Genomic DNA, 27,319 nt, shown 5'->3' with positions numbered 1-27,319 from the left:
AGTATTTTCTGTGTGCCAGGCTTTGTGCTAAACATGTTACAGTTATTATCTCGTTTGATTCTTAGATAATTGGTTTTATTCCTATTTTACAGATGAGGAAAGTGAGGCAAATAGAAGTTAAATGACTTGCCCTGGGTCACACAGTGAGTAATAGTCTGAGGTTGAATTTGAACTCAGGTCTTCCTGACTCTAGGCCAGTGCTCTGTTCTCTGCAACACTTAGCTGCTAATTTATTTCTGATCATTCAGTTCAGCAAAGACAGTGTTACTAGTGGTTGACAGATTTTTTAGAAATTTGTGTTTTGTACTAGCTGTAGAAGTGTCTATCTGGGATCTGCTTGTCAGTCACATAACCTGGGATTTCTTTTTTTCTTTTTGTCCAGACCTTTGATTTTAGAAGCTTCCTCTGCTAATGCTAAGTGCTAATTCTGTGCTTTACAGTCTAGGAAAGTTGCTTCAGGCCTTGGTAGGCCCAGTGACTTGCCTAGGATCACACACCTGGTATGTGTCTGAGGTGGGATTTGAATCCAAGTCTTCCTGGCTTGAAGCAAAGCCTGTATCCACCATTCCACACTTTCTTTCATCTTGGGAATAGTACTGAGAAATAGTTAGAGAATAAGAAAGAACACAATAAAATGAGCTTAGCAGAAGGCCTCTTTTTGTTCTGTGATGTTGCTTTTGTGGTTGTTCTCCAGAATGTGTTGTAAAAAGCTTTTGCTACTGTCACATATATAGGTAGACAAGGTATATAACATACCAATAACTACTTGCAGTTTTGACCAAGATTATTAATTCAGTTGAACTTTATCCTGTGCATCCCTGACAGTGGCACTGTATTGACATGTAAAGAAACATAGTGAAAAATGGGATGCTATAGGGAGAGCAATCTACTTACTAAGATTTAGCAAGTTACCATGTAACATCACATCGTAAAGAGAAAGTGTTGTATTGTAAGGGAAGTTATTATTTACAGGTAGCTATTTATCTGTAGTTAAGTATCTTAGCCCTTGTCCTAAGCAATTGAAATGAGTAGGGTTTTTTTTTCTAATTTTACATGACACATAATGCCACATGTTAATTATTTGCTGATAGTATCTCTGAATTTATGAAAAAGATCTTCGTTTTATTCAGGTGCTGAGTAGAATTTAACCTGGAATAGGCATTTTGGATTGAATTTTGTGTACACTAAAGTATTATTTAAATTTTTCTTTGACAGTGCCATGGCTGTAGTACGTAAGTCTTAGAACTTGCCATTTGTTTTAAATGTCATCCTTTACATTCCTCAGAATGTGTCCTAACCTTTCTTGTCTTCTCTTTTCCATTCCCTCAGAGTTTATAGTCACCTACCATTAGAAATGGATGGAAATTAGAAAAGCTAAAGATATCTGGGAGACAGATATTCAGGAATGCAGCTGCTAGGTTGTCCCTCCAATGTCCCATTGGTGCCAGAGGGAAAGATGAAATACTGTGCTGGCTAGACTTTTGGGTTCTCAAGATCTGATAGGAAGACTTAATCTACTTCAGCCAAGGGATGAGTTGTATCCAGAATAGATCACAGGATTGCCCAACTGGTTTCCTCTTCTTGTTGCTGCTTAGCTCAGATAAGATTTTGTTGTTGTAACTCAAAGGTATAAAGTGAAGGGGGTGGGTTCTCTGCCTTGGACAGCTTTTTATTTTGTGTTTTTTTAACTTTTACTTTGCAGCTGTAGTCCAGCACACAAAGTGTGTGTTAAAGTCTACAACAAATCTGTTACAGTGTGAAGGTTTGTGAGAACAAGCTGTGGATAACAGATAAATTACCTATATGTTGTTTTTCTTCTTTAAATCCCTGAAATGCTATTCCTCACTGTCTTGCAATCACTCTCTAGGTCAATCACCTTCCAGTTTAAGACTGAACCATTTGCTTTAGTCCCTGTTTGACCTACAGAGGGTTATCTGAGGCAGCTGTGTGACACAGTAGATAGAATCAGGAAGACCTGAGTTCAAATTCAGCTTCAGACAGTTACCAGCTGTATGACCCTGGACAAATCACTTAACCTTTCTTTGTCTCCATTTCCTCAATTCTAAAATGATGAGGATAATAGTAGCACCTACCTCCTAGGGTTGTTGTAAGGATCAAATAAGAGATAATATTTGTAAAGTGCTTAGCATAACTTAGTGCCTGGCACATAGATGCTGTAGAAATGTTTATAACCTTCTCTCCCTCTCTTGTCCTTTTCTTTTGGGTCCTAAATGAATCCATTTGGTTTCTGGTCCAAATTGCTTCCTGAATAGCTACCCACCTGACAGATTCAGCCAGTATCTCTTAGGCTACTCTTGCTAGAAATCTTGTTTTCTATTTTCAACTATCTTAGCCATCAGTCTTTAAGTATTAAGTGCCTACTTTGTGCCAGGCATTGTGCTTGGTGCTGATGGTACAGAGACAAAAATGAAACAGTTCCTACCTTTAAGGAGATTATAACTTATTAGGCAAGTAACACAAACATACCAAATAAATACAAGATACTTTTGTGAGGTGTAGAGGTGAGGATGGAATGTACTTCAGGTGTTTTGGATAACCAGTGAAAGTTAAAGAGATGGAAGATAGTGTTGTGGGTGAGGAAGAAAAAGGCTAACTTTTCTAAACCAAAGAGTACATGAAGGAGAATAATGTATAAGAAGTCTATGAACATTGGTGGGAGCAAGGTTGTTGGCACTGAATGCCAAACAACAGTTTGCTCCTGATCTTAAAGTTAATAGAAAGTCACTAGAGTTTGTTATGAATGATATGGTCAGATCTGCACTTAGAAAATCACTTTAATAACTATGTGGAGGCTGGACTGGAGAAAGGGGAGACTCAAGACAGGGAAACCTATTAGGAAGCTATTAGAGTAGTACAGGCCAGAGGTGTTTAGGGCTTGAATTAATATGGTAGATGTGTGAGTGGAGAGAAGTAGATAAATGTAAGGGATGTTGTGGAAGTAGAAATGAAATTGTTTGGCAACTGATTAGATTTGTGGAATGAAGGAGAAGGAGAAGATGAGGATGACACTCAAGAGTGTCTTGAAACATGGTAGTAATGGGGAAACTTAGATGAAGGAAGTGATGGATAAATTCAGGGGGAAAGAAAAGTTCTGTTTTAGACATTGAGTTTGAGATGCCTATAGGACATCCAGTTTGAAATGTGAAATAAGTAGTTGGTGATATAATTCTCCGTTTCAAGAGAGAAACTAGAAATGGTCACCTAAATCTTCAAGTCATCTGAATAGAGATAATAATTAAATCAGTAGGAACTAATAAGGTCATAGGAAGAGAGAGAGAGAGAGAGAGAGACCAATCATTTGCTCTTGGGAGATCCCTGTTTCTTCCCACTAAAACATTTAAAATATTAAATCATCCCACATTTAAATATTCATTTTTTTCTCTTTTTGTTTTCTATTTTTAATTCAATTTTATTTTCAGTTCTGAGTTCTCTCACTTCTTGCTTCCCCTCACACCCATTGAGAGGACAAGAAAAACAGAACACATTACAAATATTTATAGTTATGCGGGACAAATATCCATTAACATATCAAAGAAAGAGGAGAAAACATGCTTCATTTTGCACCCTGAGTCTGTCCTGTATCATGAGTCCTTTGGAATAGTGGTTGATCATTATGTTTTAATAGAATTGCTAAGTCATTCAAAGTTATCTTTATAGTACTGCTATTATTCTCCTATTGTGCTCAGTTGTTCTTTTGAAAAATATTTTGTTTTTCCTGTAGTTATGTGTAAAGACAGTTTTTAACATTCTTTTTTTTTTTTGAGTTCCAAATTTTCTCTTCCCCTCACTTCCCCCCTCCCTGAGACAGTAAGCATCATTTGTTCTCCTAATTGTTCTCCTGGGTTCTGCTCATTTCTCTTTGTATTAGTTCATACTAGTCTTTCCCAGGCTTTTCTGAAACCTCCTTCATTGTTTCTTATAGCACAATACTATTCCATCACATTCATGTGCCATATATTGTTTAGCTCCCAGTTAATGGGCCCATATTTACAGGTTAATAAATAAATCTCTGGGCTTCACATTCAGTCCTCAGTCACACTTGGAAATTGGTATTTTGGTATATATTCACATATACCTGAGGACTGCACCAAACTGTCAGCTGAATAGTTATCTATACGATTTTCCTGAATGGTAATTTTGCTAAAATTATCTACCACAGTTCCTGCTCTAATCACTTAAGGCAGGAGGACAGTTTCACAATCTCTTACATATGGGCTAGTTCCCTGGGAGCAATGAGACTGACAGTTCTGAGGAATACAGTTTACTAGAGAACATCAGGTACCATTCCTTAAGGCTCTTACTTAGACTTCAAAATGTATTTACCAGGAGCTCCCCACTACCTTGATTATAAAATATAGACTTTAGTGATTTTTCTGATAGCAAACAAAATAATCTGAAGTCAAGACTAGATTACTAATAAGTGATAAAAAAAATTTAACTGATATGAGTTTTAGGTGAACTCAGAAGCAAGATGTATAGAACCAATCCTAAATTTGACGTGAATTATTATCTGATTACCTCCACAGCTGCATACTTAAATATATCTATAAACAGTGCATTTATTAAAGTTTTAAACTCTCTTCATAGGTTAAAGACTCAATCTCTCAGAAAACAATTGGCCAAATGCGAATGCAATTTTGGAAGAAAGCCGTGGAAGATATATATTCTGGCAATCCACCCCATCAGCCAGTAGCCATTGAACTATGGAAGGTGAAAAAAAGTTCTTGTTTCTTTTAATGTTGTCTGGAAGAAAATATTAGAGACTTCTATATGTTATTTCATAGTTCTTTATTATAAATTACCTTCTTAGGCAATTGTTAGCTTGAGATCTATTAGCTGTGGCAAAGGGCTTCAAGTCATCTACCCTATGACAACCTGAAATTAGCTTGAACATAAAATTGTTGCTCTTGGTATACTTTTCGCTAAAAGGAATATTAACACCAAACTGGGTTGTCATTATTTTTTAACCATCACAGAACTGTCTTCCAAATGCTGTTATTCCATTATGGTATTAAGGGGATCTGGGGTTCTTGAAGTCTGTGCTAATCTGGTAGGTTTTACCAAGCTAGAACCACTTCAGATACAGTTCTAGTGAAGAACTGTGTCTGTGGTTTGAGGACCAGACTGGCTAAGTTCAGAGAGGCTCATCACTAGGTTGGCTACAGGGTGATAAAATTTTTGGGCATAACAGCTGTTATAAGATATACTTAGTAAATGGAATAAGTTATTGAAGGGTTGTGGTCCAGGTTGATAGAGAGTGACCAGCAGAGTGGGAAAGGTTGAGTGCATGAGGACATGCCCTGTGAGATCAGTTGAAGGAACTGAGCTTGTTAAACCTGTAGAAGAAAAGGTTCGGGACAGCTATCTTTAAATACTTAAAAAGCTGTCATATAGAAGATTAGGTTTGGTCTGCTTGGCCCCTGTGGCAAAGGTAGGAACAATTAGTGGAAGTTGCAAAGGAACAAATTTAAGTTTAATATTATTATTATTCAAAAGACCCCAGTAGAGTTATCCAGAAGTTGAATGAGCTTCCTTGGGAGGCACTGGGGTCCTCCCCCATTGAAGGTCTTCAGATAAGGCTGTATACTACTTGTGTGTGCCAGAATTCTGTGATTCTGCTCTAGTTGCTTGGTTGTAGAGTTTAAACCTTGGGAAACATTTTTCATACTCTGTTCATTATCACCATTTATAAGCTTTTTAATCCAATCCTTGACTTTGGTAGGTTGAAGTATATGCTAGTAATTTCTGATAGGAGACTAATTTGCTTTTATCATTGATTTGACAGGAGCCACTTTCTGCAGTTAATAAAAGCAAGATGAATTCTAGGTATCATATAAAGGAAATCCATGGGTTCAGGTTCTGTTAATAACTAAATATCTATTTGTGTTTATTATTGGCCACTTGAACATTTCTGCATTGAGCAGCTCCATGTTGTTGCTGTTCAGCAGTGTCTAATTCTTTGTGACCAGGTGGACCTTGTCCGTGGTGTTTTCTTGGCAAAGAGAGTGGCTTGCCATTTCTTTCTCCAGTTTTAGGCAGGGGTTAAGTGCCTTGCCCAGGGTCACACAGCTAGTAAGTGTCTGTAGTGTGAATGTATTTTTTTTTTTTGCTTAATTTGAAGATCTTCCCATCCATTAATAGGCCTATGTGACCTGCTTAAGTTACAGGGAAGTCTAAGTCACATGACTTTGAGTCACATGGAGCTTGTAGTGGGAAGAGTTTGCTGAATGGGTAGAGCAGGAAGAGGCAGGGCTGGAGCAGAGCTGAGAGGAAGTTGGTCAGACAAGTCAGAGCTGGAAAGGACAGAGAAAGCAGGCAGCTGGGGCAGCAAATAGCTTGAGTGGGAGAGCTTGTTTGTGATTTTGTCTAAGGGAGCTGGTTTGTGGGAAGTCTAGCAGGGGGAAGGCTTGGGGGTGGTAGTGCCCCCTGCATTGTTATTGTGTATGGATTTCTTTGTTGCTGTGATGGACTTGGTTTTCCAGTGTTGGGATTCGGCTTTCTGAAGTCTGAATAAATGTTTTGGTTCTGTCTTCCATGTGGAAAGTCTTGTATTTTGCAATTTAGAACTGTTCTGCCATATTCATAGCCCCCATAGGCGCTGTGAATATCACCTTGGATCTGCAGTGTCTGAGGTCAGACTTGAACTCTGGTCTTTCTGGTCTGTTTGACTCCAGACCCAATACTCTATCCACTGTGCCAACTAGCAACACTTCCTTATACACCACATTTAATACACAGGAACCCCTAGTTGAGCATCTTTACAAGCTACGTAAAGAGAAAGGAAATTCCAGTGACTTGTATTACTTACCCCTAACATAACTAAAGTGTTACACTTTACACTTGAGTGTAATCATTAGATGCCTATTCTACAATAGAAGCAACGTTGGCACAAATTTTCTCAGGTCTAATTGCCATCAAGGGCAGGCCATGCTTATGATGTCCCACTGAGGAGTGGAAAACTAGGTCTTCCCACACCGGAGACTGAGAAGAAAAAAATGTATGGGAAACTCTAGGTAGTAGATTAATTGTTCACCCCTGTATTGATGTCCTTTTATGAAATTCAGCCTAATCCAGGAGTGGGGAACCTGTGGCCCCAAGGCAACAAGTGACCCTTTGTCCTCAAGTCTGGCCCTTTGACTGAATCCAAACTTCACAGAATAAATCCCCTTAATAAAATGATTTGTTCTATAAAACTTGGACTGACTCAGAAGGCTGCACGCAAGAACCTGGAAGGCCACATGTGGCCTCAAGGCTGCAGGTTCCCCACCCTGGAATCAGTTCCCAATAAAGCTCTGACTCTTCAGTCTCTAGCAGACTCCTTATACTTGCTAGTTCATGCTTAGGCTCCTGTATAGGTTGTTGTTTTACTCTTTGTTAGTTTTGCTGAAAACATGGTGGAGGTGAGAATTTACTTTAGGAGGCAAATCATTCTTATATCTGCCTTTCTTAGAAAGCTGGAAGGTATATGTGAAGCAGAAAATAAAATGTTACCCTTGGTATCAATTTATAGTTGCCCCCTTAGCAAGTTCTCTTTAGAGCAACTTAAACTACAGTCATGATTGTTTCTTCAGCTTTACAGTGTGACTCATTTTGAAGGTTATTCTGAGTATTTGGAAGAAATGGTTGGCATTCAGTATAGTTGTACTGCCTAGGTGCACTTTCCATATTCTCATTTGTAGCTGTTCTAAACCTTTTCATCATTCCTTAGTAGAATGTCAGGTTCTTTCTGAAGGTGTAGCATAGAAGCAGTGAAGATATATTGTCCAGATACCAGTTTGCTCCTATCATTGTTTAATTTCTTTCTTGTAGTTGAAAGAACTATGAACTAGAGTGATAAGATCTGATACCTAATCCTGATGCTGACACTTTCTAGCTGTAATGTTGGACAAGTCACTTAATTTTTTGGCCTCAGTTTTCTCACCTATAAAAATAGGGAAGATGCTTACCCTACCTATCTCACAGGGTTGTTGTGAAGATGAGATAATATTTCTGAGTGTTCTGTAAGCTAAAACATTATATAAGTCAGACAGGTGATGATGGCAACTCAGCAGTAGATTAGGAATAGAACAACAGTTATAACATAATCGCTGTACATATTCCATGTAGGAACTCCTCTATTGAATGCATTTTGGAGGTAATTTGTGTATAAATTTAAATTTCCAGTGTAAGTAATTGTGCATAGTCAGGATTTTTGCTTCTCTTTCTGTCATTTCCCCAAGTTATTTTTAATTACTATATGCTGAATTTATTTTTGAAAAATATTTATTGTTTACTTCCTTCAAATGAAAACAGAGCTATTATAACTTGGGGTTAGGCTAATTAATCCCAGACCAGCAGGAGCTGAATCATTTGGAAAGGTTTCTTCTCCCTGTCACAGTAGGATTAGAGTGGGAGCTCTTGAAATGACCTGTAATCCAAGGGTCCTTGTAACTGCTGGGCTCCAGCAGGCTGTGCACTACACAGTTCCCTGGCAAGTGTGTGCCAGCTACATGGGGCCTGTCTCACAACATATACATCTCCTTAGCATATGTCATGGGCGCACTTTTAAATAAGAGATCAGTGATCTTGCTTTTAAAGTTTATTCTTGGCTATGGGAGAATATTAACCTATGTGTTAAGAGCTTTCAGTAAAGAAAAGAGTGCTTCAGAGACCTTAGCTTTTGTCTTTTCTCTTAATTACTGTGAGAATGCATCAGTGAGGTATTGACTTCCATGACACCACAGTGAGGGTAGATCAAGTTTGGAAAGGATTGTAGTACATTTTAGAAGAGGGATAACTTGAAAAAGAATTAGTTATCAAAATAGTCTTTGGCTAGCAAATACTTAAACTCCTTTGTATAGGTAAAATGAAGTGATACATAATTCATATTTTTCTTTTGGTCCTTTAGGATATACTATTATCATTTTTAAGGAAATAATTTTTTCTTCAGAGACCATCTGTATATTTTAGATGTGAAGTACTTAATGACAGAATAGCCTTAAAATATCAACTACAGCAAAGCCAGGGTGCATCAGGTAAACAAAAAGCCTTTTTTAGAGGGCAAATTTTAATAGTAGTTGAACCATTTAAATTATTAAATAGTTCAAGGAGGCAGCCAGTTAGTGGAGAAGTACTAGGAAAATTCTTCACTTGGAAATGCTTTGAAATATTTTCCATTGATGGTTTCTTCTTCCCTGTTGTCTTTTCTAGCACTGCTATTTCTTTAATAATGTACTATTGCAAATGTTGCTCCCTTGATCACTATTTTTGCTGGATTTATTTCGTTCAGATTTTCACAAGTTTTTTTTAATTTGTCAGGATTTTAAAAATGTTTCTCTTTTTTTTAGGCAGTCAAGAGACATAATTTAACTAAAAGATGGCTTATGAAAATCATTGATGAAAGAGTAAGTTGAAAATACCACAATCTTTATTTCTTTTCTAATCATAAAATTAATGCTTCTGTTAAAGAAAATCTCATGGGGAAGAAACTCCATCAGTCTCTATGTAAATTGGGTTTTGGGGGGGTGTTCAGTCTCTATGGACTTGAAGAGAACTATCGTCCCTTACTCCCTCTCCACTTTAATCTACATGATCATGTTCCATTCTCCATTATGAGCCTGTGGTCCAGTAATATAACAGAAGCACAGCTGCAGCAGTGTTAACAGTCACAGCTGATGGGGTCCCATCCTTACTGAGTCAGTGGAACTGGGTTTAGGTTCAGTTCTGGTTCCAAATTGTTTTGTCGTTTAGGCTAAAACATCTAAATTTTCTGATTCATTGTTGTCTGAGTTTTCTTATCAGTCTCCTTTTCTCACAGTTGTACTATGAAAACTAAATTAAATTGAGTTTATCTGAAAAAAAATCCATTTATAAATATGCGGTTGTAGCACTAGTAAGAGGTTCAGTATGCATGATCTACATAGTTGTAGCACAGTGTGTGTATCTGTCCTTCATTGCTGAAGAAGACCATGCCAGCAGAGAAATAATGACATGACTTGCACTTCACTTTGTTTTGAGTGAGGGAGGGCTGTTTAGGTCACCAGCCTCACTTCTCCAGAGCCATCTGAATCCACTGACCAGATGTTCATCAGGATGACTGGAGATGACCCAGGATGAGTCTGTTGGGGTTAGGTGACTTGCCCAAGGTCACACAGCTAGTGAGTGTCAAGTGTCTGAGGTGAGATTTGAACTCAGGTCCTCCTGACTCTTGCACTGCTGCTCTATCCACTGCACCACCTAGTTGCCCAGTTGTAATAGTAAGTAGTATCACTAGTAACAGATTCAATATACAGGATAGTCTTCTATCACCAAATCCAGAAAAAAAATTTTTTTTCAGGCATAACATTTCTTAACTTGATGAATAGTAGAAAGTGAAAGATTGTGAGCCAGAAATAAGACAGTCCCTTTTTATATATGTAATAACATGTAGCAGTTACATAGGCTTGATTTTTCTTGTCCCCTTGCAGTGTTTAACAGCACTGACTTTTTGCTCCTCCTAGATATTCTTCTCCCATTGCTTTCATGACACTCTTTCTCCTGACTCTCCTCCTATTTGTCTGACCTTCCTTCTCATATTTCTCTACTGGATTACCTTCTGCATCCTGCCCCCTAAGCTTGGGTAGCCTGGGTCTTCATCTTGTCTCTGTCAACACACTTCCTTTGTGATCTCATCAGCTTCCATTGGTTCAACTATCTTTTCTATGCAGATGACTCCCAGATTCATATATCTAGTCCTCATCTCTTTTCTGAGCTCACATCACCCTTCTTCCATTTTCACATCATCACTTTTTCCTTAGACAGCTTCTATCTGAATATCAGATTGCTTCTCACACTTAACATGTTCAAATGGTACTTACTCTCTTTTGCCTTAAACTTCTTCCTCTCTTTTGGGGGTACCCCTATCTTTCCATTTACCTGTGTTGAGGAACCCAGTTATTTCCTTTACCTCTTCTCTCATGTACAGTGTTTGCCATGTCTCATTGATTCTGCTACTTTGTCATCTCTTACATCTGTCCTTTCTATCACCCTGGTTCAGGTACTCATCACCCCTCACCTTGGCTATTGCTTCCCCATTGATCATGTCTCTGCCAAAGCAGTTATTTCCTTTCCAATCTGTCCTTCACATAGTTGTCAAAATAACCTTAAGAGTGTGTCTGATTGCAATCAGTGCAAATTTCCTTCATTCTGCTGGATAATCTCTCCTCATCACAGCTTTGCAGACACTGTTTTAGAATGAAATCTCTCTGCCCTAGATTCTTTCCTGTGATTTCCATCTTGCCTCCATCATGTTCTTTCTAACTGTTGTGCCCATGAGACCTGTTTTTCTTCTATGCAGATTATGCATTTATGTAGCATGTAGTAAAAATATTGTTAATAAGATGAATGCTAAACTGAAAAAAGAGTGCATCTGATTTATATCTCCAGCTCATGAACCTTCAGTGACTTTCCATTGTCTCTAGGATAAATATAAAACTCTTGTGCTTGACATTTAAGTCTCTTCATAATCTAGCCCAGTGTCCTTTCTAGCTTTACTAGAATATTGCTCCCCTTTGTTCACTGGATCCCAGTCAGACTAGATTACTTGCTGTTCCCTGAACTTGGTAGCCCTTCTTTTTTTATAACATTCCATCTTCTGCCTTTATGCATTTGTACAGCCTGTCCCCTGATTCCTGGAATGCTCTCCCTCCTCATCCCTGCCTCTTTGTATCCTTAGCTTTCTTCAGGCACTAGCACTGGTACCAGCTTCCATGGGAGGCCTTTTCTTAACTAGTTGTTTGTGTTTAGATTATCTTGTGTTTGCTTGTCTCTGTACATATTATATCTCTTTAGAAGAGTGAAGTTTTCCTGAGTACAGGGTCTCTTTCACATGACTTTGTATCCTTACCACCTAGAACAGCCGTTTGCACAAAGTAGCTGTTTAACAAGTATGTATTAAATTGAAGTGAAATCAGGGTCATAGAAACTGCCTCTTAATTTTTTTTCTGGGACCTCCAGTGACACACCCTAGGACCAGTTCTTCCTGGTTCAAAAGAAAGATTGAAAATATTTTGTCTAGTCTGTATTTTTGATGTGTATTTGATGCTTGTCCCTGACAAATCAGTCCCATCAAAGGGTGAAGAAGGATTAACTTTCTCTAAAAAGTGTTGTTAAGCATATTGTCAAGCTACACAGTTCAAGGAAGGAAACGAATCTACTGACTGGAAACTATCAAAACTTGAATACTGTTGTGTGCTCTACATATAAAACTTATTCCATGTAAAATATTCCTGTGTCTTGAACTTTTCCCTCCTTTTCAAGATTTTCAGGCTGCTGACGAAGCAGCTAATTGTTACCCAGCTTTATGCCAGATTAACAGTTGGCTGTATCAGGAAATAATCCTTGCCTACATGTATGACTTTGAATATTTTTCTTGATAACCTGAAAAATTGTGTGTAAATGTGATTTTTGATATGTCATAACTAAAAAAAGTGTTGTAAATTGAATTATTTAAAATGCTCTTGAGATGACTTGCAATTTGAAGACAATCTTCAATTTAAATGAAAATAAAGTTTCTTAAGGTTGAGGACTGTTTTTGATTTTTGCCTTTGCATTCTCAGTGGCCAGCACATAATAGGTGCTCAGTAAATGCTTGTTGAATCTCACTTCTGGAGATCTAGACTTTTGTAGATCCAATTTGCTTAAAGCAAAACATAACTAATTGAAGAAACAACTTTCACATTGAAAAAGACAATTTTGATTGAGAAATTATGAAAGCTAGAATGTGATTCTTGAAGTAATTATAATTTTCCTTTAACTCATATTTTAATGTTCCAGTAATTACTAATGATGCCTTATTAGTATACTTTTCTTTTGAGAAGGCCAGAGCACATCACATATAGCTTTAAAAAAAATTACTTGAATACTCACATGAAATTGGTATTGCTCAGATATTTTTATCCGTTTTTGAATAATAACTAAGAAAAGCTGAAGTAAAATACAATTAAATAAAAACTCAGGGTCACAATTGTTGTTAGGGGACAAGAACAGATCTAGATTTTTTTGACGCCCAGTTCAAGGTTTTTTCTAATCTGATGTTTTCCTATATTGTTGTAGGTACTGTTAAGTCATAGGTATTTGATTACAAACAACTTATGGTCTACCACTGGTGGTTCCCATAAGTAGTAATGGTCTCAGAAGAGGTCTGTTTTACTGATTACCAAGTGTCTGCTGAGGAGATGTATTCTTCTCTTGTAAAAACGGCACTAGAAGATACAATCCTCTGAGTAAGTTAGACACGAGGAAAGTTTTTTCCACATATGGTAATAAGTTGTGCAGAATCTTCCATGTGTTTTTTGCCTAGTCCTTGTGTGTTTTGCGTTTTGCAAAATGGTTGATAGGGTTGAGGAATTTTTTCTGTTAGCATTAGGTCTGCAACCTTGGCTTCGTTAGTGCCATATTCTAACCAAGTAAATTTTGTTACTTAAATTGTTTTAAAAAATTCTGAATGTAACAAAATGCTGTAGAATTTCTATATATGAAGTAGAACTGAAGAAGAGGATTGTCTATAAAACTGCAACTCTGTTACATGTAGCTTCTTTTTTCTTTAAGCATATAACAAATTCAACATATAACTTTCAAAGCGGGGCTATTCCTCTCTTCCCCTCCACATGCTTTCCTTCCCCCTCATCTATCATCATTAAAAAAATAAAAAAACACTTGTAACTATCTATAAGAATAGTCAAGCAAAACTAATTTCTGCATTGTCCGTGTCCAAAAACCTGTGTTTCATTCTTCACCTTGAGTCTATCGTCCATCTTATGGAATTGTGGTTACTCATTTCATTGATCAGAATTATTAAGTCTTTCAGAGTTGATTTTCTTTACAGTATTGTTATTGTGTAAATTGTTCTTTTGCTGACCAAGTAGCTTAATTGATGTTGCTTAACAAGGCCCACACTTCTACCTTATTTAAATTAGTTGAGCTGGCTTTATTCCGTCTATGTTTTTTATTTTTTGTATACGTGTTGTGTAGTTAGTTGTAACCTAACCAGTGACTGTAATTTTCTGTTTTCCAAATATGTGGTATTCTTTAAACATGATACTCTTTTAAGTATAACCATTTGAATTTTTTATATCATTTTTAGAACTCTCTTTCTTCTTCATAATGTTTATGGTTCCCCTTTCCTCTCCTTTCCCCTTTCCTCCAAAAAACAAAACCCTAAAATTGTACTCTTCTTCATCTCTTAATCTTTAGAAAGAAATAGAAATGAAGTCCTGTGTTGTCATGGTGATTTATACGTTGAAATAATTGTGCTCGTATTGTTTTGGGGGCAAGTGCACATAATACTGACTAGAAGGAAGCTTTAAGTTCTTATTTTTTTATTCCTGAGTTGTGAGCTAAATTTTTTTTTTATTCTTTACTATTTGTTACTTAGAATGAAAACAAAATACTGATGGTTTAACAAATTTTGTTTGTATTTGTGATTTGACTCTAGGAAAAAAATTTGGATGACAAAGCGTATGGAAACATCCAGGAACTAGAAACATATGCTGAAAACACGCAAAGTTCTCTTCTTTACTTGATGCTGGAAGTATTGGGTATGTACACTTTCCACTTGATATTTCTTTCCAATGAAACCTGTTTTATTCTAGTTGAGAATTTATCCTAGTAGAGTTTAATAAGCATATATCTTAGTATTATCTATGGAGAAAAAGGTGTGCTGAACAAATTGCTAGAAAAGCCTTTTCAGTAGTTTAAATAGCAACAAATGTTAAAGCACTTGTAAAAGGGCTTTGGCATCATCATTTCTGTTTGTAGTTAGCAGTTTGCTTATTATAAATGATTAGTAAGTAATTTTTTTTTGAGGGGAAAAGCTGACTTGTTGTCAGTGTGAATCAGAAGCTCATTCCTAATTTATAGTTGCTTGGAACATGAAGAAGTTAAATCTGTACCTGTCAGAGGAAGGAGTTGAATCCATGTCATCCTGACTCTGTCTACTCTAATATGTTACATCTCAACTTAATCACTAAAGTATTTTTATAAGATTTTTCAAAGACCCATAATTTGATTTATACTCCTTTTTGTACCTTGTTATTAATGTTTTTATATGTACTTATGAATAACAGAAGAACATTTCATAAAATATTTCTGTAATTTGGTGGGGGGGTTTTTTTCTTACTAGTTTAGGCGGGATTTTCTCTCTCTGACCTTATGTTCCAGATTAGTGAGTTCTTATTATAATTAGTAAGTTCTTTAGGCAAAGGACAATGTATTATAATTGTTTTTTAAAGAAAACTGTGTCATGGCACTCTAAGTAGATAATAAAAATTCTTATTCTATTTTCTCTTAAAACACACCCAGAGACATTTACTATAATAATGAAAAGAATAAAGAATAGAATTGTTTGTTTGCAAAGAATATTCCTTAGTATGAAATCATGTGGAAATTATACTGAAAAGAAGAGAATGGAAAGATTGATATAAAGTTCTTAATAAGGTAATTAAATCCTAGATATACTCTTGCTGCAGTATAATCTGAGGAAACTTCTTATTAAGTTGTTTCAGTTTTAAAACCCATTATGTGATAAAATGGTCCTCTGCTTTACCCTTTTTGTGTGATTATGCTTTAAGTCTGTTCACAGTCTTTTTTTAGACAAAATGTATACATTACCTATAAACTTATGACATGCAGATAAAGCTAACTTTGTTCCTAATTTAAAAAATAATAGGTATAAGGGACCTCCATGCAGATCATGCTGCAAGTCATATTGGGAAAGCACAAGGTATTGTCACCTGCTTGAGAGCAACTCCCTATCATATTAGTAGGAGAAAGGTGTTTCTTCCCATGGACATTTGCATGCTGGTAAGAAAATCCAGAAAGAACCAACAATAACTTGCAAACTGAAAATAAGTGTTTTCTCTTCTGAAAGCCATTTCAAATATGACTAATATGAGTTTTCTTTAGTTCTGTGTTCAACAAAGACAGTAGCCTGAAAAAAAAAGCACACTTCTTTCCATATCATTTCATACATATCCTCAAATCAGAGTTATATCCTATCAGGCATTTGTTATTGTTGATGCTGGTGAAGTAAGAAAGGACAGTTGTCTCCGTATGTCTTGTCTCCCTTACTCCAAGCAGATGGAGAAATCTTAGTAGTGGGTCAGCTTTTTCTGAAGGCTGCTCACAAGTAGTTAAGAGGGAAAAATATGTTTAAAATTAAAAAAGCATTTTGCTTTGTAAAAAATGTAATATAAGCTTTAAATTTTGGGAAAGAATTTGCTGTTGTCTGTTCTCTTAAGATTTTGTTGCTAATGTAGTCTTTTGTTCAATAATTTTACTCTGAACCAGGGAAGTTATTGTATGATGGATAGTAACCCACTTATTATCCCAGGAGCTTATTTTATGCTGGTAAATTGGGTTTAGGTGTGTTAAGAACAACCTAATCTGAGTTTTCTTTTACAGCATGGTGTTTCACAAGAAGATTTTTTACGTAAGAATCAAGATAAAAAAGTGAGGGATGTAATTTATGATGTTGCCAGCCAGGGACATCTTCATTTAAAACATGTAAGTTTCTTTTTTTGGACTAATGAATATAGTACATTCCAGTCCCCATGTGTAGCATTTTCTAGAATGTTGTTTTGGTGTCTATTGCTTGGAATTCTTTGGATTCATTTTGTGTTGAGTGATCCTTCACACAACTCCCTTTGGAAGCTGTTCTTTATTCTCTAAAAGCTCCTAGTTTTAACACTTTTCCCTTACTCTCAAGAGCTGGCATTAATTCTCTCTATCCTCCCCTTACCCTACTTCCTTAAAGTATCTGTCTTTATGTTTATCATTTTATTTATCCTATTTTAGGTAAGACATGTCATTTTCTCTCTAAGGCTGACTTCTCTATACCCACACTATCAAGTCCCTCCCACCTGGCTGCTTCACAACTTTGCTCCATTAGTAATATTTCTGAGTGATACCAGTCCACTTAAATAACACCTTTTCCACTGACTTATTTTCTTCAGTCCCGATATAAGCAGAGGTTTTCCCTGACTTGGAAAATAAGCCAGTGAACTTTTGTTTAACTCTGTAGGTTCCCCTAAAGTAACTGTTTTGTTTTACCAGAAAATATTTTTAGTCATGGTGTATGTTTGTTCTCCTGACATCATGCTACATCATTTTATGCAAGTCTTCTCTTGTTTCTCTGAATTCCTCAAAGTTGTCTGTGGTGTAGTAATATTCCATGATATTCATATACCATAATTTGTCCAGCTGTTCTGTAATCAATGGGCCTTCACTTTGTTTCAGGCGTTTTGATGCCACAAAAAGTGATGCCATAAATATTTTGCTGTATTTGGTGACTTTCTGTTCTTGACCCACTTGGAGTATTTGCTTAGCAGTGGGCTCATTTGCTGAAATGGTTTGAGCACTTCAGCGACTCTTTTAGAAAGATTCCAAATTGTTTTTCAGAACAGCTGAAAAGTTTCACAGTTCTACTAACGGTATACTAGTGTGCCTATTTTCCTGTAGCTCCTCTCATATTAACTACTTATGTCATCTTTCTCCAATTTCTGGGTGTGAAGTGTGAAATCTTAGTTATTTTAATTTGTAATTTTCCTTATTTGATTTGAAAGGTTTGTTTTGTAAAAATATCTGTTGATAGCTTTATGTTTATATACATAATAATATATTTATACATATATTTAGATATTGTATGTATAATAATATATATATTTATATATTAAGTCTAATTATCTTACCACTTTGCTCAGAAGACTTAAGTAAGCTTTCTGTTGTTTCCAAGATAAACTGTGCATCCAGTTCATTAGCTGGCAAGATTCTCCATAATCAGGCTTCAGTCCATGTTGCTGACATTTATGTAGCACTTGAGATTTGCAAGACACTTTTCTACGTGTTGTCTCACTTTCTCATTTATAAAATTGGGAAGTAGTGGTTCAGTGAGGTAAATTGGTTAGCCAGGGTCACACAGGTAAGATTAGTCTGAGGTAGGATTTGAACCCAGATCTTCTGACTCCAAGTTTAGCAGTCTTTTCCTTATGCTTCTGTGTCTCTCATCTTTACTCTGTATCCTGACCGGACTGCTAACTGTAACCTGTTCCTCCTGCCTGCATCTTTGCCAGTGCCACCTGCCAAATATGGAACGGAAACTTCTTCTGTTAGAATCTTCTCCTGCTCTTCAGGCCCAACACAGACACCACTTTCTCTGTGTAGCCATTGTTGATTTTCTGCCTGTAGAAATGTTCTTTTCATTGAATGTCACATGACATTCCAACTTGTGTGCACTTTTCATAATCTGATTTGTGGTATAACTAGGCTATAGGACACCAGAGCTGGGAGGGCCTTTTGTGGTGAGCATAGAGTCTAGTCTTTTTTTATCTAAAAGATGAGGAAACTGAGACCCAGAGAGGAGAAGTTACTTGCCCAAAAGAAGACAAATCATAAGAAATATCAAAGCTAGTCTATAGAACAAAAAGGAGTTTCCTAAAACCCTGCCATCTTTTTCTCTGGGTTTTGTCCCTTCAGAAGTTTTTAAGTCTAGTAACATTCATTGATTTACTTAAACAGAAAAGTTTATTTATTTATTTTTTTTTCAGAGAGTATCTAGCCAGGAAGTGGATAGAAGTTACAAAGTGTGTCAGTATAAAAAGACACTTCTTTACAATTGTAGCTTCCCCAAAATGGAGTGGGTTGCTTTTGAGTGGCTGTGGGTTTCCTAACCCCAGGGCTTTTCAAGCAAAGGCTGTACTATCACTGTTTGGGTCAGAAATGTTCTGTAGGGAATTCTGGATTACTTACAAGTTGAACTAGAGGAAATGTTACTACCCTCCCAGTTCTGAAATCCTACAATTTTGTGACTTTCTTTGATAGGTTTGTTTTGTGTGGGTTTGGAGCTTTTTGTTCACTTTAAGAGTTAGTATTTATTTTGAGGGGAATTTCTGCATCAAGTCAATTTCCTTTCCTTGTTCCTTTTAGGCCAGATCCTTCCAGAAAAGTGTTCCTGTGAAAGCATTTCCTGCTTTTCTTCAGACAGTAAGTACAATAACAGACAGAGCCACAGTACTTAAGGGGCTAGGTATATATGATCTTACATGTTTTAAAATTACTACAAGTTTATTTCTGTAATGTTAGTTATTTTCGGGTTTTATTTTTCTTTATTTTTGTAAGTTTTAAGAATGAAGATCCTCATATAATGTATAAAGAAATAAACAACTGTCTCCTTAAAAAATGTTTTAAAACACCACCAGTTCTTCCTTCTGTTTCCTAGCATTTGGTTCTAAGTTTTCTATAAGGAATTTCTAATATAATACACGGTAACATTCTAATCATTTCTGTGTTTTAAGATAAGCTATGTGTAAACTATGTACCATATGTACGTAGTACACATACAGATCATTAGTAAAATATAAAATTAGTGTAGAGATCTGTAAGTGTTGAATTATAGTGTTGGATACTGTTGTGTTTGAATGGATATATACAGTTGCATGTTGATTGATAAAGGAAGTGGTGTAGTAAATGCTGATCAGTCTTAAATACAGAAAGTCCTCAGTCTAAAGAAAAATATTTTTATCAGTGACATAGATGAAGATGCTCTTTTGAAACTTGTAGGCAACACAGAGATGGAGGAGAGAACTATTATGCTGAGAAATGGAATCAAGATTTAGAAAGATCTGGATTGACAGGTTGGAAAAATAGGATGAATCTAATACAGGTATTCTTAGCCTGTATATAATAACCTTGATGCACGCATTGCCAGAGCTAGCTCAGTATTTGGGAGGCTCTGAAGAAAAATTTGGGAGAAAAGAGGTATTAGACTGACTACGAAACTGAAGGTCTACAGAGCCATTGTGCTGACCTCATTATTATATGCCTGTAATACATGGACAGTCTCCCAGTGCCATACCAAGAAACTGAATCGCTTCCATTGAACTATCTTAGGAAGATTCTGAGGATCACCTGGCAGGATAAGGTACCAGACACTGAAGTCTTTGCTCGTGCTGAACTGCCAAGTACTCAGACTATGCTTCAGAGAGCACAACTCCGATGGACTGGCCATGTTGTTCGAGTACAACGTGTGCGTTTGCCAAAAAGGCAATTTTATGGAGAACTCACATGGGGCAAGCGATCACATGGTGGTCAGAAGAAGTGATACAAGGATGCTCTCAAGGTCTCAAGAACTTTGGATTTGACTGTGCAACATGGGAGACACTGGCACAGGACTGCTCAGCATGGCATGCCCATATCAGAAAGGGTACTGTGCTCTATGAGCAAAGCAGAATTGAGACAGCACAACGTAAACGTAAGATGAGCAAATTTGGAGTATTCACCCCAAATGTTCACATGGACTATCTGTACCCAACCTGTGGTAGAGCGTTCCAAGCTTGTATTGGTCTGATCAGTCACAGTCAGACACACTGAAACTTCACTTTAACATAGTGATGTCATTTTGGTCCTCTTCGAAGATGAGGGACAACAACCAACCAATAACCTCCATGGACTCTCAAGGAATTTGGTTAGATTTCAGAGGGTCCATTAATTTAAATAGTAAAAAAAACTCAAAACATTTTAATATAATTGATTTCTCTTATAATCCCATGTATTTTAGACATTTAAAAAGCATTATTCTGAAAAAGCAACCCAAGGTTTCATCAGACTAGTTCTAAAGGAGGTCCATGACACAAAAATATTAAGAACTCCTGATCCAGTAGGTAAAATTCAGTAGGAATAAATGTGAAGACTTATATTTAGACTTAGAAAATCAACTATATTTCATTACATTGTAGGTTAAGCTTGTTTAATACAGAAAAAAGACTGCAGATTTACTCTCTCCCCTGTCTCCAGGCCTTTGTATAGGTCCCATTTTGCTCTCATCTCTGACTCTTAGAACCCCTCGTCTTATTCCAAGCTCAGCTCTTAACGGCACCTTTCACATGAGACATTTCCTAGTTCTTACAGCAGCCAGTCTCTCTCTTCCCTAATTAATTTACATTATATGGTGGTTATAACCAGCCAGGATGTTTGGATCATTTCATAGGCAGCAGAAAAGGAACAAACAAATGCAGAAAAATTGAATATGAGAGACAGTGTGAATAATGGGCTTGTGGGGTGTGCGATTTTCTGGAAGAGTCAGGATAAAGGGGATCAAGGTCAGTTGTAGACAAATTTGGCGTGGCAAGGAGAAGGGCCCTATCTTCATCTGAGAGTGTAAAGGAGGAGATAGTAGAAGGAAAATTTTGAGTGATGGGAAATGAAGAGGAGAGAAGAAGGAACTCTTGGTAAATGTTCTAATTTTTAATTTATTTTATTTTATTGTCAAGTATGAGGCAAAGTCCTTGACTGAGTGGACAGATGCTGTGGGAGGCTTGAGGAGAGGCTTGGAATAGCCACTGAGAATGGGGTAGTGAGTCAGTTAGTGAGGAATAGAATGTTTGCCTTACTGTAGTGGGATTAGATAATATAAATTTGTAGTGGGCCGTTAAAGATTAGATCATGTAAATCTTTAGAAGGCCCAGTTAGCATGGTTTTGTGATTTCTTATAGCTCTGTTGAGCAACAAGTGATTAAGAACAAAGAACAGGATTGTGGGAGTAATCTACTGTTGGCTTGTCAGGATTGCAAAGGGGGCAAGGTAATCTTAAGGCTGGAGAACAGTGTAGTTGGTTCCCTCAGAGACTGAGATTGAGATAGGGAAGTGGGTAGAGGTCTCTGACGGTGGTGAATGGAGAATAGGGAACAGAGGTGGTCTATATAGGTAGCTAGAGTGAGTGTAAGAGTTTGGTAGCAATAAACAGTGAGTCCAGCTAAAGATCAGTTGATAGGAGAGGAGTTCATTGAGGGTGGTGTAAGATTATTCTTCAGAATCCTCCCTTGAGTTTAGCCTCATGCCAGATGGAGATGTGCCTTTGTGCCTGCCTTACATCAGGCAGGAAGATCACATGGAGGTATGAGACCAGCATTGGGAGACCCTAAGACCAACTGAACTGGAGAACATCCTTGATTAGCCCCTACTGGGATGGGAGATAGGCAGTGACCTCTCCATCCCCTCCCATTTATTGAACAGGAGATGGCCTGGCAACTTGTTGGGATGGGGGAGAATACACAAGACCCCATTGTATCCCAGTGTGTCCTGAACTACATGAGAGGCCAGAGCTGACAGCAGCCGTGGCTCAGGGCTGGGCTGGAAGGAGTCAGCAGGGAAACAGGGGTCTCCAATATGCCTGTGTGAATGAAGGTTGTTGGGTTTTTTTTCCTTTGGACTTTTATTTATCTTTTTAATTTTTTTGTTCAGTATTTTATTTTTCTCCAGTTACATATAAAAACAATTTTTAACATTTGTTTGTAAAATTTTGAGTTCCATATTCTCCCCTTTCCTCCTTCTCTCTGTCCCTATCTCCCATCATGCTCATTGAGAAGGTAAACAATTGATATAGGTCATACATGTGTAGTCATGCAAAACATTTCCATAACAGTCATGTTGGGAAAGAAAACATACACCAAAAAAAGAAAAAAAAAGAAAACCTTAAGAAAAATAAAGAAAACCAAAAAAGTATGCTTCATTCTGTGTTCAGACACCATCACTGCGGTGTGACCCCTGATAAGTCACTTAAATCGCTCCGTGTTCTTAAGCAGAAATCAGAGAAGTTTCAGAGAAGGTGTTAACCTGCATCAGTAATAGGAGTTTCCTCATGTAGGAGTTCCCCATTCCAAAGAAATCATGGATCTGAGTCCTATCCCTATCTGACTTCCTAACAGAGAAAACCCGAGCCATCTTTCATCATGATCTATTCTGCCAACTTTTGTCATTGACATAATTGCCCTTCAGATTTCATTGACTTCACTGACCTTCATCTCACATGTTTTCTCCATGACTGACAGTTTTCCTTTATTGTTTTTCATAGACTCTGGCATAATTTAATTGTAATAGCGAGGTCAGATAGCTTCTGTGTAGTTACATTGTCGTTATTATTGCCATTCACATCTTAGCTGATTATTAGGAGGAACTCCATAGATTGTAAACAAAAAAGGATTTTTTTAAAATTCAAGTTAGTTATAACTACAGTATCTCAAAATATCCATGACTTGATCACTGTGAAGATCACAACCCCTTTTTATCTTAGTTAGTTTCAGAAATGCTGTGGCAAAAAAATTCATCCAGTGGCTAGCCTCCTGGTAATGAGTATCTTTTATTAAACTATTTGTATAAGGGAATACTCCTGAAGTAAAATATAATGTCCTTGAGTACCGGGAATTTTTGTGGTTGTTGTTTTTGCATAACCAGTACCTACCTTAGTGTCATACACATAGTAGACATGGAATAAATACTTGTTGAATAGAAGAAAAACGTGTAATTGGTGTTATTTTTATATTTAAATTTTTTTTATTAATATGGTATTTTGGAGAGACAGGCATGTAAAATTCTTTTACCATGGAAGTAGTTTTTATCATTAGAGTAATAGCTTGCATTATGTAGTGCTTTAGGGTCTGCAAAGTGTGTTACATATATTAACTTATTCAGTGCTAATCTTGTGAGTTAGATGTTGTTATTCCCATTTAACAGATAAGGAAAATAAGCTGAGAAAGGTTTAAGTAACTTGCCCAGGGTGATCCAGCTGTTAAGTGTATGAAGCAAGCTTTGAATTTAGGTCATCCTAATGCCAGGTCCAGCGCTATATCCACATCCCTGTCTGCCAGTTATAATAATCATTGTAATTTCTTTCAAGTTTCTTTCACATGATTAATGTTTTTAATGTTGTACTCTTCTCCATTTTCAGGTTGCTTTAGAGGACTATTTAGAAAAAATTCAAAGAGTGGATTTTGATGTGTTCCACCCAAGATTACAGCAGAAGAATACATTATTAGCATTGCATCTCTATATTCGGTCTTGGAAAAAAAGATATTAAAATCAATTTATAGTACTGAGATGGCTCATTATTTCCTTGATAATTCAGAAAGATTTAAATGATATATAAACATTCCATAGCACCTATTATTCATCTTTTTGCAAATATTTTAATTTAATATAAATCACAGTGGAGAAAAAACTGGAGAGAACCTATAACCTATGTTGTTTAAGGATTGGCCACATCTGTGTTAGTGATGAGGGTTCCATAAAATGTTGGTGCTTCTGAGGAAAGAACATCTTTTGTTGCATTTCAATCAGAGCCCAATCTAGTCTTGCCCCCTCAGATGAGGAGGAGTCTCAGTGAAGTTGCACTACTCATGCAGCTAATGAACTATAAACTGCGGGTGCCTCACTCCACCACATGAGGATTGGTTGAATGAATTTAAACGTATTCAGTTGGCTTCAAATATCTGAAGGCTGTCATTTTAAAGAGGGATTAGACATCTTTGTGGCCACTGAATGCAGAGGTAGAAACAGTGGGCAAAAGTTGTAGATTTCAGTGTGAAAGAAGGACAGTTTTTCCAGTCATTTGGAGCTATCACAAAGTGGAAGAAGCAGCTTTGGGTGGCAATAGGCTTTGCCCTTGTTGGAGGTTTTTAAGTATCAGCTGAACAGATTTCCAGTAGGATGTTGTAAAGGGGATCCCCACACAGTATAGACCTGATTAACATAGATGGCCTTTAAAATCCCTTCAGATTCTGAGATTCTGTGATCTGACCAGGAAAGGGAGGGAGCTAGTCATATAGCAGGGGTGTGAGACAACAGGCAACTCAAATACTTGGTTGCTTTAAGTAGATACCAAAGAAATACCTGAGGTACCAAAAGAACCAGAGGAAGGCTCACTCAACCCTAATTGGTTCCTCTGAGCAGTGGTCTCATACTCAGAAATGGGGTTTACTGATCCGTACATAAGGATCATTGCAGGCTCCATATTGACTTAGTTTTTAAATGTATGATTTATGTTTTCTTTTTGTTTCACTAAATAGTTCTCAGTTACATTTTAATCTGGTCTGGGCTGCATTTGGAAGCTTTATGGGCCAGACACCTCTCCTCTGAAGGATTTGCAGAAGGGTGTGAACAAGAATCACACAGGATAGGAAGAAATGGGATGATGGGAATCTGTTAGTGAAGAAAGTGATCACATAATTATTATTATTTTTTTGCCTTTCATAAATATTTTATTTTAAAATTTATTTAGTATTTTTCCCCAGCTAAATGTAAAAACAATTTTTAACATTTATTTTTAAAACTTTGAGTTCCAAATTCTCTCCCTTCCTCCCTCCTAACCCCCCTCATTGAAAAGGCAAGCAATTTAATATAGGTTTTACATGTGTAGTCATATAAACATATCCATAATAGTCATCACATAATTATTAAAACACAGCTTCATCTAAGAGTCTTCACAAAACAGGTCGGTACTGGAATGAGAGATGTTGAAACTCATAATAACTAATCAAATATCCCTACTCTGATACCAAACATTCTTTAAATATTTAGAAAAATTATTCTCATTTAATTATAAAAGATAGCAGAAATACTGTCTTAAGGTTGTAAATCAGTGGTTAAGTTAAAGAGCGCATGATCTCATACCTTGCATAAAGTTGGTACTTTGAGTTTTTAAATTTGAGGCAAAAGCACCTTTACATACATTTCAATGACAAATTTCATCTTTTCTTTGTAAAAGGCCTGTATGGCAGTGATATTCAGATCTTTTCTCTGAAACCTCATTCTCAATAACCTTTTCAGAAGCCTTGTGAAGTAAATTAGAAACAGCCATTATACTCATTTTTCATGGGTGAGAAAACAGATTGCTTCTTTTGGTTTCTCTGAATACAAATTTGATGTTTTGAACTCATATTATTCATGACTGTTATTATACACTAGGGAAACATGGAATATTTATTGTGTTTTATAGGAATAATAGTTTAAAAGTTTATTTTATACAATCATTCTCAGCTATCAACAAGTGCCTGGGCTCCTCTTGATCGTCATTGAAAGGTCATTCTATAATATTCTAAGAAAAAGTAGATCAGTGATATCACAGCATGACAGATGTTGAAGAGATTGCATTCATAACATTTGAATTGATAAAATTGCCTAGTGCATCATTGTGGCTGCCAACAGATATAGCAGTACATACATGCATACATTCATATGTGTGTGTATGCATGTACATATATGTTTAGACATGTTATCTATATACATATCACATTATGACTCACAATGTCCTTTGATACATTTAAAAATAATAGCTAACATTTATATAGGACCTGTTTGGTGCCGGACACTGTTCTAAGCACTTTATACATATGTTATTTCATTCTTCCTGATAACTCCAGAAAGTAGGTGCTATTATTATTCCCATTTTACAGATGAGGAAGGTGAGTGTAACAGTGACTTGCCTAAGGTCACACTGCAAATAAGTGTCCAAAGTTGGATTTGAACTCAGGTCATCTGACTCCAGATCCAGCACTATCCACTGTGCCACCTAATTGCAGTAGAAAATCATCAGTGAATCCTTAACAGCAATTCTTGTGATATAGCCATGAAAATAGCATTAACCCTCTTTTGCAAAGTAAGTTGCTGAGGTTTGGTGAAGTCAAGAGTCTTGCCCAAAATTACACAGCTCATAGGTAACAGAACTAGAATTTAACTTTAGCTCCAGTGTTGGTCAACAAATGTTTATGAAGTGCCTCCTATGTGCTAGGTAGTGCTCTTTTCACTATACCTCATTCCTCTGTAAAGCAATTGTTATGACTGACATGGGCTAGGCTAGTTTAGATTTTCTTTCAAAAGTGTCCTTGAGAGTTAATTGATCTAAAGGAATAAGTTTGAACCATTGACATAACCTGTGCAGGAGTGAAGGCTTATCTCCCTGCTTGACACATGCTTCTGTGCTAGTGTGACCAACACAGGGAGCTGCATCCAACTGAACTGATGCTGTATCCTTGTTCAATAACCTTTCCGCAGTATGGCTAAGTGAATTTTTGGGAGTTAGATGGTGTATGAACATCTTACATTGTTTTAATAAGGTTTAGTTTTACTTAAAACGAAGAAGTGCAAATACATGCTTATACTAATTACAACTATAAATTTAATTTTATTTTTGTAACAAGAATACCTATGTGGCAGTGATACTTAGAATCTTTTTTTAAAGCCACATTAAAAGTCTGCAAAACCCTCTGAGGTATGTTAGAAGTTATGTCATTAATTGTGGTCAGGTGGAAAGGCTAGACGTTAGAGTGAAGACTAGATTGGATTTATATCAGGAAGGCACAGCTGATTTAATATTAGGCAAAAACTAGAGGCATAATAGACCATATTAATAACCCAAAACAATAAAAATCACAGTATTATATCAAATTCAGAAATAATTTTTAACAACACCTATTTCTGTTTTTAAAAATAGGAATAAAAGTGTGATAACTATGAG

The 27,319-nt window shown here is 36.6% G+C and overlaps 1 protein-coding gene across 7 annotated transcripts in view; it reads left to right on the top strand.

Annotated features, from left to right (window-relative positions):
* The window catches only part of NDUFAF6 (NADH:ubiquinone oxidoreductase complex assembly factor 6), a 36,748-nt gene extending 12,849 nt beyond the window's left edge, over window positions 1-23,899 (top strand). For 5 of the 7 annotated variants that reach the window (XM_072603473.1, XM_072603476.1, XM_072603480.1 and 2 more), the window contains exons 3-9: window positions 4,609-4,731; window positions 9,348-9,404; window positions 14,474-14,576; window positions 15,707-15,840; window positions 16,441-16,542; window positions 18,961-19,017; window positions 23,756-23,899. In XM_072603473.1, the coding sequence (XP_072459574.1) occupies window positions 4,609-4,731; window positions 9,348-9,404; window positions 14,474-14,576; window positions 15,707-15,840; window positions 16,441-16,542; window positions 18,961-19,017; window positions 23,756-23,884 (705 nt within the window). In that variant the 3' untranslated portion in view covers window positions 23,885-23,899. Of the gene's footprint in view, window positions 1-4,608; window positions 4,732-9,347; window positions 9,405-14,473; window positions 14,577-15,706; window positions 15,841-16,440; window positions 16,543-18,960; window positions 19,018-19,593; window positions 19,734-19,923; window positions 20,086-23,755 lie in introns of those variants that run through there. The other 2 variants (XM_072603475.1, XM_072603474.1) reach the window with 2 other exon arrangements.
* The last annotated feature ends 3,420 nt before the right edge of the window (window positions 23,900-27,319 follow it).

This window comes from Notamacropus eugenii, chromosome 4, assembly GCF_028372415.1.
Source record: "Notamacropus eugenii isolate mMacEug1 chromosome 4, mMacEug1.pri_v2, whole genome shotgun sequence".
NCBI lineage: Eukaryota > Metazoa > Chordata > Mammalia > Diprotodontia > Macropodidae > Notamacropus > Notamacropus eugenii.
Note: the sequence above shows the minus strand (reverse complement) of the source record. Positions and strands in the feature narration are given on the sequence as shown.